Source organism: Dictyostelium discoideum (genome assembly GCF_000004695.1).
Source record: "Dictyostelium discoideum AX4 chromosome 2 chromosome, whole genome shotgun sequence".
Classification (NCBI taxonomy): Eukaryota; Evosea; class Eumycetozoa; order Dictyosteliales; family Dictyosteliaceae; genus Dictyostelium; species Dictyostelium discoideum.
This window is the reverse complement of record NC_007088.5, coordinates 2,004,224-2,020,329: the sequence shown is the minus strand read 5'-3', so window position 1 is coordinate 2,020,329 and position 16,106 is coordinate 2,004,224. Positions and strand designations below refer to the sequence as shown.

General features: G+C 24.7%; 6 protein-coding genes across 6 annotated transcripts in view; 3 read left to right on the top strand and 3 right to left on the bottom strand.

Annotated features, from left to right (window-relative positions):
* Positions 1 to 26: 26 nt before the first annotated feature.
* On the top strand, positions 27 to 1,260 carry rps4 (40S ribosomal protein S4; the record flags this gene model as incomplete). The annotated part of the gene is made up of 2 exons (XM_639821.1): positions 27 to 29; positions 460 to 1,260. 2 exons carry the CDS (start codon positions 27 to 29, stop codon positions 1,258 to 1,260), a joined length of 804 nt encoding a protein of 267 aa, XP_644913.1.
* A 1,169-nt stretch (positions 1,261 to 2,429) lies between these two features.
* DDB_G0272823 (hypothetical protein) lies at positions 2,430 to 4,631 on the top strand (the record flags this gene model as incomplete). The annotated part of the gene is made up of 2 exons (XM_639820.1): positions 2,430 to 2,614; positions 2,717 to 4,631. 2 exons carry the CDS (start codon positions 2,430 to 2,432, stop codon positions 4,629 to 4,631), a joined length of 2,100 nt encoding a protein of 699 aa, XP_644912.1.
* Positions 4,632 to 4,758: 127 nt separating this feature from the next.
* vps54 (vacuolar protein sorting 54 family protein) lies at positions 4,759 to 7,787 on the bottom strand (the record flags this gene model as incomplete). The annotated part of the gene is made up of 2 exons (XM_639819.2): positions 4,759 to 6,910; positions 6,985 to 7,787. The coding sequence occupies 2 exons, from the start codon at positions 7,785 to 7,787 to the stop codon at positions 4,759 to 4,761; spliced, it is 2,955 nt and encodes a 984-aa protein (XP_644911.2).
* A 319-nt stretch (positions 7,788 to 8,106) lies between these two features.
* Positions 8,107 to 9,925, top strand: DDB_G0272983 (hypothetical protein; the record flags this gene model as incomplete). Its single annotated transcript, XM_639818.1, has 2 exons — positions 8,107 to 8,549; positions 8,650 to 9,925. The coding sequence occupies 2 exons, from the start codon at positions 8,107 to 8,109 to the stop codon at positions 9,923 to 9,925; spliced, it is 1,719 nt and encodes a 572-aa protein (XP_644910.1).
* Positions 9,926 to 10,126: 201 nt separating this feature from the next.
* DDB_G0272678 (hypothetical protein) lies at positions 10,127 to 12,718 on the bottom strand (the record flags this gene model as incomplete). Its single annotated transcript, XM_639817.1, has 5 exons — positions 10,127 to 10,874; positions 10,984 to 11,433; positions 11,508 to 11,821; positions 11,920 to 12,108; positions 12,209 to 12,718. The coding sequence occupies 5 exons, from the start codon at positions 12,716 to 12,718 to the stop codon at positions 10,127 to 10,129; spliced, it is 2,211 nt and encodes a 736-aa protein (XP_644909.1).
* A 685-nt stretch (positions 12,719 to 13,403) lies between these two features.
* The window catches only part of DDB_G0272680 (protein phosphatase 2C), a gene marked incomplete at both ends in the record, with an annotated part of 3,702 nt that continues 999 nt past the window's right edge, over positions 13,404 to 16,106 (bottom strand). Inside the window, one exon of the mRNA XM_639816.1 lies at positions 13,404 to 16,106. This exon is cut by the window's right edge and continues 604 nt beyond it. Within this exon, the coding sequence (XP_644908.1) occupies positions 13,404 to 16,106 (2,703 nt within the window).

Sequence of the window (16,106 nt, the reverse complement as noted above, 5' to 3'; positions counted from 1 at the left end):
GATTCCTCAAAAAAACATATACAAAGATGGTATGGGATTTATGAATCTATAATAGTATAACAGTTTAAAATTATCAGTTTATATGGTCAATCTGAATTGGTTCACCCATTTACGAAATCATTTAATACTAGCATAATCTGTTATCAATTTGGTTCTCTCATTATTGTACACTGCTCCTTCTCAAATCAATCCAATATCAATCCCTAATCCGGATAAGAGATTGTTTTGATTATTGTAAGATGTGGTTAGATACTTAAAGAGTCGGTAATTCCAAAATAAAAAAATCAAAAAAGATTTAGTTCTCTAACTTTTTTTTCATTTTTTATTCATGTCCTAATAATTTGTGTGTTTGATCAAATTTCATCAAAATTAATCAAATCACGTAATTATATTTAATAATATAAACTAAATTATTTCGACTCTTTTTTCCTCTCCTTTTTCTTCTTTTTTTTTATATAGGCTCGTGGTCCAAAGAAACATTTAAAAAGATTAGCAGCTCCAAATCACTGGATGTTAGATAAATTATCTGGTAAATGGGCACCAAGACCATCAAGTGGTCCACACAAATTAAGAGAATGTCTCCCATTAATCCTCGTCTTAAGAAACAGATTAAAGTATGCCTTAACCAAAAAGGAAGTCACCTTAATCTTAATGCAAAGACTCGTCAAAGTTGATGGTAAAGTCCGTACCGATCCAAACTACCCAGCTGGTTTCATGGATGTCATCTCAATTGAAAAGACCAAGGAAAATTTCCGTTTACTCTTTGATCCAAAAGGTAGATTCACATTACAAAGAATCACCCCAGAAGAAGCTAAATTCAAATTAGCCCGTGTCACCCGTGTTGAAACTGGTAACCAAGGTATCCCATACGTCCACACTGATGACGGTCGTACCATCCGTTACCCAGATCCAGCCATCTCAATCCACGATACCATTAAAATCGATATTGAATCAGGTAAAATCACTGCTTTCATCCCATTCGAAGTCAACAACTTATGTATGATCGTTGGTGGTCACAATTTAGGTCGTGTTGGTGCCGTCACTCACCGTGAAAAACATCCAGGTTCCTTCGATATCGTTCACGTTACCGATACTGCTGGTCATCAATTCGCCACTCGTTTATCTAACGTCTTCATCATTGGTAAAGCCTCCCAAACTTTCGTCTCCCTCCCAGCCGGTAAAGGTGTCAGACGTTCAAGAGTTGATGAACGTAACGCTGCCCTCAAGAGACGTGGTGAAAAAATCGAAACCGTTGCTTAAATAAATAATTAGTTTATTTTACTAAAAAAAAGTTTAAAGATTTTTTATTTTTATTTTCTTTGTTTTTGTTATGACAGTTTTAAAAAAATTAGTCTCAAAACTTAAAATAATAGAATTAGGATTTGAAATTAATAAAGAAATTGATCATTAAATTAAATTCAAAGGAACGAGTTAATGGACGACCAAGTAGATATTACCTATTTTTTTTTTTTAATATTTTTTTTTAATAAAGATATAGATAGTTTCAAATACTTGTTCTAAATTATCAGTATATTCAAATAAAAAAAAAAGAACCTTCAATGATTAATAAACTATTTAACCAATGGATTATGTTGCTCGCCCCAATTAAAAAATTGATTGGATAAAGAGTTTTTAATAAATTAAATCCCAACAAACTCAAAACAATTCAATCTCCTTAATTATCCAGAATATTATTAATCAATTAATTAATCTAATTTGAATTTTTTTTTTTTGGCAACCATTTCATTGAAATTAAATCGTTGAATTCAGTATACAAAAATAGAGCACTCAAAAATAATATAAAATAAAATAAAAAAAAATGATTGTATCCATAATTAATAAAAAATAGATTTAAATTTTAGAAAAAAAAAAAATTTCAAAAAACAGAATGGTTACACTCATTTTTTTTATATTTCACATCGTTTTGTATTTTTGGGTGCTCTATTTTATACACTATATTCATATTAAAAATAAATAAAATTAAAATTAAATCATTGTTATAAAAAAAAAAGGAAAAATAAATAAAAAAAAAAAAAGAAAAGCTTGAAATTTTTAAAAAAAAAAGTATCTAAAAAGAAAAAAAATATCAATTGATTGGTTAAATTAAGTTTTTAATTTAAAAAAAAATAAAAAAAAAAAAAAAAAAAACTTTATACATTTTCTTTGAATAAAAATAAAAATAACTTGGTGTAAGTTGGTTCAAAAATCCATTTTTTAAAAAAAAATAAAATAAAAAAAAAAAATCTTAATAATCGATTATTAAAATGTAAACTTAATGTCGAAACTTTTTTTAATAGAAAAAAATACATTTTTTTTTTTATGATTTTTTTTTTTTTATGATTTTTTTTTTAGAATTTTTTTTTTTTCTTTTTTTTTTTCCTTTTTTTTTTTTCTTTTTTTTTTTTTTAATTGTTTTCTTCCAACGACAAATGGATAATATCATTTATTCTTATTTGAATGACTTATATATTGACCATTCAAATAATTGCGGTAATAATAAAGATTATGATTTGTTTTTAAAATGTTTATTAACATTATCAATCAATGATCTATATATAACCTATGATACTTTATCACACTATTGCAATATTATCAATAGTAATAATAAAAAAAGGTATGTATATCTAAACTAAGCTATTTTTTGATAAAAATATATATTTTTTTTATGGGAATTTTCAATACTTACTTTTTTTGGAAAAAAAAAAAAAAAAACCAGACTAAATGATGGACATTATTCCGGTTTTGAAGATTCATTATATTGTTTAAATGATAAACAAATTCAAGTATTAAATAATCATATGAAAATTTTAAATAATAATAATAATAATAATAATAATAATAATAATAATAATAATAATAATAATAATAATAATAATAATAATAATAATAATAATAATAATAATAATAATATTGATAATAATAATTATATATTTACTCACACAAAAACGGATAATGGTGATCAAAATAAAATTATATTTGATTGTTCAATTATAATAATAATTGAAAATAATATAAAAATTCAAAAAAAACAATTATTAAATAAAACTTTAAATAAAAAAATAAAAACAACTGATAGTGATAATAGCTTTATCAATGTATATAAAATATATCATAAAAACAATAACAACAACAACAACAACAACAATAATTGTTATGATAATAATAGTAATTGTAAAGATAAAAATTATGAATTATTTAAAAAAGTTTGGAATAATGTTATAATTAAAAATAATATTTTATTTCATCTTAGACTTTATAATTTTCATATGATAGAGAAATTTAAGATTTCAATTGAAGAACTTGAAATTTATAAATATAAAAGTTATATATCAACTTTAATTATTGGTGGAGATGAATCAAAGTATCCAATACTTTGTAAAGATTATAAAATACCATCAAGTGTTACCAGACTAGAATTTTCAGATTCATTCGATCCAATATTAGAAGATTATTGTATACCAAACACAATTCAGTCATTGAAATTTGGTGTTAATTTCGATCAAAAATTAAATAAAAAAATAATTTGTGATAGTATAACATCGTTATGTTTAAATTGTAGTTTTAATCAAACATTGGGTGGCGATGGAGATGGAAGTGAAACATGGATACCAAGAGGAATCAAACATTTAGAATTTGGTGAATCATTTCAACAGTCGATTTACCCAGGTCAACTACCACATGGTCTTACATCACTAATATTGGATGAGAGTTATGGTGGTATAATAGCACCAAATTCAATACCTGACACTGTGAAAACCTTGAATTTCACATTCGAATCCAATGAGAACATATGGGATTTAAAAAATAGTTTGGTACCAAAGGGAACCACGTCACTAGAGTTTGATAATTCCTTTAATCAACCTATAATGGTTGGCGATATACCACCAAATGTCACCAATTTAAAATTTGGTGATGCTTTTAATAATACAATCAGTCCAAATTCATTACCACATTCAATTAGAAGTCTCACATTTGGAACTTATTATAACACTACACTCAAACCAAATTCTTTACCACCCAATCTAACTTGTTTGACCTTTGGCTATGGCTATAACCAACCACTTGAACAAGACCAAATTCCACGTACAGTTTGCGAGCTATCTTTTGGTGGAACTTTTGATCAAGCAATACCATTGGAATTCTTTAAAAAATATAAATGCTTAAAATCTTTGAATTTCAATGACAATTTCGACCAACTAATCCCACCAGAATCATTATCAAGAACCATCACATCACTAAATCTTGGTGGTTACGATGGTGTTTTAAATCAACAAATATTCCCACCATCTTTAAAATCATTAACACTTGGTTCTTTTAATCAAGCTATAAAAGAAGGTGATTTACCTTCATCAATTACATCTTTAACACTCACATCTTTCAATCATTCAATTAAAAATAATGTTTTACCTCAATCATTAACTCATTTGGAATTGGGTAACTTTTTCAACAATACCATAGAAAAGGATGCTTTACCATCATCTTTAAAAAGTTTTACGTTTTTATCACTTCACTGTAAAACTTTTCCAAAAATTGAATATCCACCAACATTAAAAACAATTTCATTAGCATATAATACTGATCTTTTAAATACTATAGATTCAAATTTTTTTGATAAATATAAATTAAATTAAAAAATTTTTTTATTATTTTTTTTTTTTTTAAATAAATATATATATGTTACAAATATACAATTTAATTTTTTAATTTTAATTTTATTTTATTTTATTTTTTTATTTTTTATTTATTTTTTATTTTTAATTACATTGGAAAATGTTGATTTAAATAATCTTCAATATCATTACCAGGATCACCAGCATTTGGCAAATTACGAATTGAATTTAATAAATGTAAAACATCATTATGTATTCTTCTTTTTGATAATTTATGAGACATATCAAACTTTGAAAGATTTTCAATGAATAAACTATTAAACATAAAGTAAATATTTGTAAATACTTTAAATAATTGATCAGGTGGTAAAATTGAAGCTAATAATTTATGAAGTGTTGTAATATCTTTTGAGAGTGATGCTATTGGTGGTGTTGGAATTGGTAAAGTATCATCTCTTAAATCTATTGAACCTAAAACTTTAAGATGATAACTTGATCTTTCTTTAATGATAACCACAAATTTATTGAAAATCTCTTGTCTATGTGAAACGAAATCTTGTAGCAACTTATCCAATCCATTCAATAATGATAACTGTTTCACTGTTAATGATCTTGATACTATCACCTTTATATATGGTATTAACTTTATTTGAAAACTTAATGATTGTGATGCATAACCTAAATGTTTGGAAGTGATAGTTTTCAATTTCATAGTTTGTCTAGCACCTGCCATCAATACCAATTGATGAGTCATACTATTAAATGTATTTAAAATCTCTATAATCTTTGGAAGTGAATCTATAATAATCGTTGGTAACTTTTCACAACAACATAAATAGTCATTTATAAATTTCAATAACATTAATGATGTATTTACAACTTTAAATGGTTCACTATTTATATAAATTTCATCTGATATATTATTATTTTCATTATTATTATTATTATTATTATTATCTTTATTATTATCTTTATTATTATAATCAGTTGATTGTTGAACTATACTATTTACAATATTTTGAAATTCAGAAACTACTTTAACTTGTACCCAATCTTCATTTTCTAATAATAATTTTAATGATGATAATCTATTTTGATGAAGAATATCTAAAAACATTTTTAATTGAGCCAATATTGATGATCTTAAGATTGGTGTTTTTCTTTTTGAAAGTGAATAAGATTCAGTAAACTTTAAAAATGATTCAATTTGATTATAGAGTAATACAAAATCTGGTAATGCCAATTTTGCATTAATTTCACCCCTAACTTTCATTAATGATGATATTCTTTCTTGCATAGTTTCAATTATTGAATATGCAACTGTACTACAAGTATTAATAACTGTTTCACCAAATATATTTGGTGATTTATCACCATTCTTATTATTATTATTATTAATTCCATTATTATTAATTCCATTATTATTATTTACAATATCTATAATTAATTCTAAAACTTTTGAAAATACAATGAATTTCCTACGAAATGCTTTTTCAACAGCTTTAAATAATGGTAATGAATCATTAGAAGATAATTTTAAAAGTTTTAATTTACAATCATTCCAATTGAAATTTTGAGAGTTGAATGAGTTTGTGGGTGTTTTATGATGACTACTACCACCACTATCCAATAATTGATAGGTTATATTTGCAACAGTATTCTTAAAAAGTTGTTTAAATGATTCATTTGATGCATCTCTAAATTCTTCTAATGCTTCTTGAATTCTACCAACTTTTAATAATACAATTATTAATGGTGATAAATAATTATTTAAATTTTCATTTAATGATTCATAGTTTATATTTTCATCATCATCATCATCATCATCGTCTTCTTCATCATAGTAATCTTCATTATCTTCTTTTTCTTCATTATTACTACTATTAATTTTATTTCTATTTCTATTTTTTAAAGAAAGTTTATTAAAAATTGGTGAATTATTATTACTATTTGGTGAAGAACTTAATAGGATTTCATCATTTAATGAATATTTAATAAAATCTTGTAATGACATTTTCTCGATTAAATTAATCATTTCCAATAATTGTGGTGATAAATTCTTTAATGATGAAATGTAATGTAATTCTAAAGAGATAGCTGATTGAGTTCTATTGATTAATTCCAATGCACCCATATAATCACCTTTAGATAGTAAAAGTTGTAATGCGGGTTGTGCTTGTGTAACCTCTGATACCAATGATAATGTTTCTAATGTATCCTTTATTCTATTCTTTTGAAGAAATAATTTTGATATATTTAATCCATGTATAATATTATCATCAATTTCACCTAATGTTTCTCTTTTTTTTTTAAAAAAAATTAATATATATATAAAACTTAAAAAATAAATTATAAATTATAAATTATATATTACTCTGAATTTTTAATATGATTCGATAAATTAATTAATTGAGATCTAAATTGTTTTAAATCAGACATTGCAGAAAAGAATAATAAAGATTTATCACGAACATGACCAACTATATTCTCCTCGATTATAGTGTAATAATGTTCCAACTTTTGAAATATGATTGGTGATGGATCATTATTTGCATAGTTTAAAATTTCATTAACTGTCATATCCTTTTTAAAAAAGAATGCTGGTATATTCTCTAAACTGATGATTTCTTCTTTAGTTTTTTTGTTTGTTGGTATTAAATCCTTTTGTTTATTCTCTAAGAATATCTTATAATATGGCTTAATCTTTTGAATATAGCTATTAAATGATTGAATATTAATATTACTACTATTATTAAATTGTAATGTTGGTGATGTTATAACATTATTCCCATTTGTTGTTGTCGCTGTTGTCGCTGAAGAGGATGAAGAGGATGATGATTGTGGTAATTGTAAATCTGAGGGTGACCATTCATTTGGTAATGGTGACATTGGATCTAAACAAACCGATGTTAATGATTGAGCAAATATAAATGGTGATGTGCCATTGTTCTCTCCAAATAACATAGATGATGATCTTGATAATGATGACGAAGATGGTGAACTATGATTTGATGATATTGGTGATGTTACATTATTATTATTTTTATTATTTTCCCATTCTGTATCAATTGCATAGTTATCATTCGTAAAACTATTATTATTATTATTACTATTATTGTTGTTGTTGTTATTGTTGCGGTTGTTGTTGTTGTTGTTGTTGTAATTATTTAAAGACATTTTATTTATTTATTTAATTAATCATATAAAATAACACAATCCCATCACAATCTGATAACTTTAATTTAATTTTTTTTTTTATTTTTTATTTTTTTTTTTTTTATTTTTTTTTTTTTTTCCAAAATTTTTTTTTTTTTTTTATTTATTTTTTATATTTTTTTTTTTTATTTGAAAATTCGAAACCTTAAAAAGCTTTGGAAAAAAAAAATTAAATAAAAAAAAAAAAAATTTTAAACCAACAAATAAAAAAAAAAAAGAAATAAACAAATAAACAAATAAATATCATTTATTCTTATTTTATATGCTAGAATAGAATAATATGTCAAATAGTAATAATATTAGTAGTGATAGCGATAATAATAATAATAATAATAATAGCAGTGGTACCAATAGCAATAGTAATAGCAATAGTAATAGTAGTTATAATAAAGAAGGAGAATTAAAATCACCATATGAAATATTAGGAATTGAAAAAACAGATAATGCATCAGAGATTAAACAAGCCTATAAAGTATTAGCATTAAAATATCATCCTGACAAGAATCCGCATGGTGTCGATAAATTTCAAGAGATTAATAAAGCCTATCAAATCTTATCGAATCCCGATACTAAATTATTCTATGATTCATTTGGTTATGATGGTTTAATGTTTAATCAACTTGGTAATAATGTTGATAGTAAAGGCTCAGAATGGTTAATATCAATTTCATTTTGTGTTATATCCTTAATAATTGATCACTTTTTTACAATTTATATAGAATGGTATTGTATCAATAAATCAATCAATCAATCAATTAATCAATCAATCTATCAATCAATTAATCAATCAATCAATATACTAATAATAATTTTTATTTTAAAGGATATTTGTATCATTATTTATATTATATTTTTTATTTTTATCTAGATCACAATTAGAATTATTATTTTTTGTGTATGTTGGAGGTGCAAATTTATTATTATATTTTATATTACCAACTAAAGCATTACCATTCATAACCAATTTCATAATTTATGGTATTGTATTCTTATGGCCAAATATTAGGAAAAAGAATTCATCAATCACAGTTACTTTATGGTTTTTTGTAATGTTTTATGACTCATTGAGAGAGATCGATATAAGTAGTGGTTATCCAATGTTTTGGAGATTATTAAGTTTGAATATTATGATCTTTGGTAGTATCATATTGTTGTTATTAGGAATTTATGTATTCAAGAAACCAGAAACAGGTCCATCATTTTATTCATCGATTTTGGCATTAATTTTCACATCATTAAATAATTCCGAATTGGATATTAGCATCTATTTAATATTTTGGGGTCCAATTTGGTTTTTAGATTTCCTATCAGGTAGAAGAATCGAATGGTTAATTCCACCAGCTTTCTCAATTGTAAAGTTAATTCTATTCCAATCTTCACCTTTTAAAATAGCATTACCATTGATTCTTTCGGCAACTGGTGTTTACTATTTCATACCATCAAGAATCTATCAATTCCTATCGAATTATATCATTCATTTCTTATTTCATATGGTAATTTATAAGGCAAATTTAGCATTAATCAACAATAAAGAGAATTTAGATATCGATCAAAAATCAAAACTTTTAGTTGAGAAAACTGTTAAACAATTCTTAACTGGTTTCATATTTTTAGTTATTCAATACTTTTTAAATTTTTCAACTGGTGAATGGTTATTCATTGGTTCCCTTAGTTTAGGTTATTCATTATTAATTATGGCTGAATTATATTTCTTTTCATTCTCATTAGAACAATCAAATGATTCTGCAATTCAACCTTATTCTTCACCACCTTCGCCTTCTTCACCAATTCAACAACAACAACAACAACAACAACAACAACAACAACAACAACAACAACAACAACAACAACAACAACCACAGCAACAACAACCCCAATCACCTTCAAAATCATCTTCCTCCTCTTTTTCATCATCATCATCATCGAGCTCGAGCACCAGTGCATTAATTAAAGTTTGTCAAACTTGTTTTAAAAAGAATGTTCCTTTAAAAAAATGCTCAAAATGTAAAAAGGTTTATTATTGTTCAAAAGAATGTCAAATTAAAAATTATAAATTCCATTTACAAATTTGTCATTCTCCAAATATTGAAAATAAATAAATTTAATAATACAATTTTATATAAATAAAAAGTTTTGTTTTGTTTTTTTTTTAAAAATAAATATTAATTTAATTAATGATTTATTATCGATAATAGTATGGTTGTATTACTATTTTTAAATGTGGAATTGATACTTTTGCGATATTATTGATATATATATTTTTTATTTTTTTTTTTTTATTTTAATTTTTTATTATTTGATCATATTTTCTTTGATTTTTTATTATTATTACTATTAGTGTTATTATTATTATTATTACTATTATTATTATCACTATCACTTGGTGAAGTATTATTATTATTATTATATTTCTCTTTTAAAGTTTTTAAAATTTCAAATTGTTCAGTTGATAATGGAATACCATGTTTTTGAAGTTCATCAACAAAGGAATTAATACGATCAGAAACTCTTCTTTCAACACGTTCAGTAAGATTACGAGTTTTTGTAACTAATTTTTGAATTGGTGGTGAAGTTTCAGTTAATTCATTGACAATCTCTTGAATACCTTTGGAAATACCACTTTGAGAACGTACTTTACTTCCATAGAGTCTCTTCATATGTGGTTTCTCAACGAATTTGATAAAGAGGAAATTGGCAACTTGTGAGAATATTGACAAGGCAAATAATGGGAAACTACCGGCAATTAAACTGAGACCATAGAAACCAGCGAAACCAGTTACAGAATCTGGATTATTTAAAAATCTATAGATACCTGTATAATAAAGATTGGATGGAATATCTTCAATGAAGAAATCACCATAGAACCAACCAAATTCACCCAAAACTTCAAATGTTGATAAGGAACTCCATAAATTGATTAAAATTAACATTAAACCTAAAATTTGTCTCCAAAAGATTGATCCAAAGAAATTGAAATCAATTTGAACATATTTGAAAAAACATGATGTAAATGAAATATGTGCCATAATTAAACATAAATTATAAATACTTTTTTTTTTTTTTTTTTTTTTTTTTTTTTTGATAAATAAAAAATAATAAATTAGTATTTATGGATTATTTTTTTTTTTTTTTTTTTTTTTTTAAAAAAAAAACTTACTTTTTCCAATTTTCAAAAGAAATGAATTTATCTTTACCAAGAACAGATTGATATTTATTTGTCCACCATTGTTGATTTGATTGTAATCTAAGTACCCAACCTAAACCAAATGAAAGAACACATCTCCAAAAGATAGCTTGAACAATGTAGAACCAAGTTGGAAGTGATAATAAATTCAATGCCAATGTATAGATTACAATTAACAAAGTGAAAAGATCAGCTGCACGAAGGAATTGGAAATTCTTTACTACAACCAAATCATGACCGAAATAAGTTTTAACTTTTTCACGTGTAATATGTGGATCTTCTACAATCTCTGGATAAGTCTTTTGAATATGTGGATCTTCAACAAGTACTAAAAATATTAATTGACAAAAATGTGCGAATAAACTAACATAAAGTACTGTATAACTTTGTGTTATTAAACTTGCTCCATAATAAAATGTATACCTATTTATTTATATATATATATTGGTATTAGTATTATAAATTATTATTAATTATTAATTATTATTTTTACATACCCAATTGTATACATTGGATGTGGTGAAATTGAGAAAACTCTATCAAAAGTTAATTTTTGATCAACTAAAAAGAAGAAATCACCCCAATACCATGCGAAATCTTTAACGACACGGTATGCATCAGTCTTTGCCCAAAATGTGAATGCACATAAGAATGCACCTAACAAATAGATTGGAATAATAGAGAATCCTACATCTTTTGGAATTTCATAATATGCTAACGCAAATACAACATAGGTTACTAAATCATTTGCTAAAACAATATCAACAATGTGTCTAAATGCTAACCATGCATTATATTCAGCTGGAGTATTCTGTATTTATAAAAAAAAAAAAAAAATTAAAATAAAATAAAATTAATGACTATGATTTTTTTTTTTTTTTTTTTTTTTTTTAAAATTAAATTACTTACATCAAAATCATAGTCTGAACCCATACCTGAAGTACAAAATTGTTTTAAATGTGGATATAATGGATGAGAAGGATTTGACCAAGTTTTAACGAATTTGGTGATGAATGTTGTATTTGATTGATATCTAAGTAATAAACCAAGTCCGATGTTATACATAAATCTCCAAAATATAAACCAAGCAATGAAAACCTTTTTATTTTTTTTTTATTTTTTTAATTAGTAAATATTCATTCTCTCTATCTCTAAATGTATATATATATTTCATTTATAGGTGTATAAATTTACTTACCCAACCTGGTAAATTGAATAATAATAATAATAAACTTGCTAATGAAGCATTCTTTGCATAATCAAAGAAAGACCATTCACTGATTGGATGTAATGTAAGTGGATTCTTTGTATAAGGTAATGGGAATCTAGTACCATCAGCACAAACACCAATTAAAGCGTTTGGATTTATATTGTTTTTGTTACTATTTAAATCAGATTCACTATCGCTTGAAACTACCATCTTTACTAATTTTGGTACATTTTTATTGTTGTTGCTATTATTACTGTTACTGTTACTTTGTTGTTGTTGTTGTGGTGGTTGTGGTAAAGTTTGATCATCGCTACTCTCTGATGTTTGATCATCTTTTTTATTGAATCTTGATCTTACACCATTGCCATTATCGTTGTTATTATTTACACTACCACTGTTTTCATCACTTTCTTCATTTGTAATATTATCAATAGTATTATTATTATTGTTATTGACCTCCTCTCCAACTAAAGGTCCATCTTCTTCATCAACAATCATCTTGTTTTTATTTTATTTTATTATTTTATTCGCTTTTTGCCCACCTTCTGAAAAAATAAAAATAAAAACTAAAAAATTAAAAAAAAAAACAGAACTTTTTTTTAAAGTATTGTTTTATTGTTTTTTATTTTTTTTTTTTTTTATGTGATAAAAAAATATATTTTTGCTGCCGTTGTTGTTGGTATTGTTGGTGTGTGTGTGTGTGTGTGTGGGAATGTTTTGTTTATTTTTTTTTTTATAATATTTAAATAAAAAAAATAATTTTAAAAAAAAAAAAATAATAAAAATAAAAAAAAAAAAAAAATAAATAAATGTGAGTGGAAAAATCGAAAAAAAATGAAAAATAAAAAAAAAAAAATAAAAAAAAAATTAAAAAAATTTTAAAAAAAAAAAAATCAAAAAAGAAAAAGTCAAATGACGAGATAAAAATCATAAAATAAAATAAAAATAATTTGAACATTAACTTTAAAATTTTAAATTTATTTATTGATATTTTTAATAAAAGTTGCATTTAAAATTTAAACTTTTATTTATTTTTTGATTTTATCTTTTTTTTTTTTTTTTTTTTTTTTTTTTTTTTTTTTTCCTTTATTTTTTTTTTTTTTTTTCCTAATTAATATTATTGATTTTTGATTTTGATTTTGATTTTGATTTTTTTTTTTTTTTTTTTTTTTTTTTTTTTTTTTTAATTTTGGTTAAAGAAAATAATTATTAAAGTTATATTATCTTTTGAATTTCTTTTAATTGCTTCTTCAACAATGATTGAAGAGATATCATCTTTTTGAATAGTTTTATCTTGTAATAATTTTAGGACTTCATTGACTACATCTTGATGGTTAAAAACTTCCCAAAGACCATCAGTTGCAATCATTAAGAATTGGTCATTGGGTTTATTGATATTGTGAATGTGGGAATCAGGATTTGGTATAATAAATTCTTTTAAATTCTTATCACCAATGGAACGAGATACTGACAATAAACCATTGACTCTTAGTGTACCATAATGAATGATTGAACCGCCAGCACTCTCTATACGTATTCTTTCAGTATCTAATTTTGGTGTATGAATGATTGACAATGGTTCAGCAATGCCTCCTGAACATAATACAACCTCTGTATCACCTGCATTTGAAACGATAAATCTTTCTCTTTCCAAGATCACTGTTGCAACTGTTGTACCTGCTTTCTTATTATCAGATTCTGCATAATCTAAAAAGTATTTATCTGTATTCAAATAGCCTTGTTTGATAGCCTCCAAACATAAATCATCAACATTGTTATTGTTTGCGCTGTTGCCAACTTTGTTAATTTTTATAAAGCTATTAAAAATTTCATAAGGTAAATTAACTCTTGAGTATTCAGCTGCTATCTTTCCATTATGACCATCAAATACACCAAAAAAGAATTGTTCATTTGATGATAAAATACTTATACAATTATTATTATTATTATTATTATTACTATTACTATTTGCACCTGCTATTGAATCTACACTTTTCTTTTTCTCTAAACCATATAATTCATATGGATACTCAAGAATAACATGATTATCCTCCATATGAGGTCTACCTCCTTTTGTTTCTCCAATACTTACACTAAACCATTTATTACCGTTATTATTATTATTATTATTATTATTATTATTATTATTACTATTCTCTATTGACGCTTTTTCACCATTTAAAACTTCTTCAACAATCCATCTCAGTTTTACTGGATCAATTTCCATCTCTACCTCTTTTCTCGTTTTACTTGGTGATGATGGTGATAATAAAGAATTTGATGAGGTTGATGGTGAAGGATTGAGTGAAGATGAGGGTGATAATGATGATGATGATGATGATTGTGGTTTTCCCATTAATTTTGTTAAATCAGTAAAACTACCTTTTTGTAATAAAAATCTACTTGCTGCTACATCTGAAGCACTTGGAGTTGGTGATGATGTAGTGGTGGTTGTAGTGGTTGATGTTTGATCTTTTGCGTCTGAATTTGAAGAGTTTGTTGATGATGATGATGATGGAGAAATATATGTTAAATTAATTTTTGGACTATTAATGATTGAAGAGATTATAGAATGTATACATTTGATTTCAGCTAGTGTTGCTATCCTATTCTTGTCCCACCACTTTGATTTAATATGAGACAATGCATAATCAATTGCATAGGGTTCAAGTTCTCTTAGGGTAATTGAAACACGTTGTGCAAAATCTGATGATGAAACATTCCATAATTGGTTGACTTTATTATAACTTGCCAATCTTTGTACTCTAACATCACCAATTCCACCTGCACCTGTTGAGGTATTCAACCCACCACCTAAACCACCCAATTTAGGTGGTGGTCCCTTCTTGGGTTTATTACTACCACTTGAACCACCTGCTGCAGCTCTACTTGCTATGAAATCTGCAATTGGATTTGAAAGATCTTTACCAACTGATGGTGGTGCTGTTAAACTTTGTTGATTTAATCCCCCTAATTTCGCTTTTGGTAAATTCGATAACATATTTGATAAAAGTTCACCAGATTCTTGAAGTTTTGGTAATGGTGGTGATGTTGTTGTTATTGTTGTTGGTGGTGATGATGTTGTCGTTATATTTTGTTCAATCATTGATATATCTTTATTACTATTATTATTATTATTAATTGGTGGTGCTGATTGTGAAAGTGGTGACACTATCGTATTGCTACTATTATTATTATTATTTACTAAATTACTATTATTATTTGATGTTGTGAATATTATATTCAATAATGTACCTATATCTAAACCTGTACCTGTATCTATATTACTATTATTATTATTATCATTGTTTTTATTATTATTATCATTATTTTTATTATTATCATTATTATTATTACTATTATTATCATTATTTTTACATAATTGTTGAATTTTTGAAAGTGAAGAAAATTTATTTAAAATACTCGATGAAGAGGGTAAAGTTGGGGTTTTTAATAAAAGGTTAAATTCTTTGTTATTATTATACTTTAAAATTACATTATTATTATTATTATTATTATTATTATTTGTATTGTTATTTGTATTATTTGTATTATTATCATTATTATTCAAACTATAAATTATAGTTTGTTTATTATTACTATAAGATGTAGTTGTTGTTGATGAACTATTTAGACTATATTCTACATTGTTAAAAGAAACTCTATCGACAAGTGGTGGTGTTGGTTGATTTAAATTTATCAAAGTTGAAATTACAGTGGTTGGTGGTAGTGAATTTGGAGAGGAGGATAATAATGGAGGTGATGAGGAGGGTGATAATGTACATGTTGTCCAACCACTGTGATGCAATTCTGATTCTAAACCAATGAGTAAATTGAAATCATCATTCAATAAGGAATTACTTTTGATATCATGTTTCGATGATAT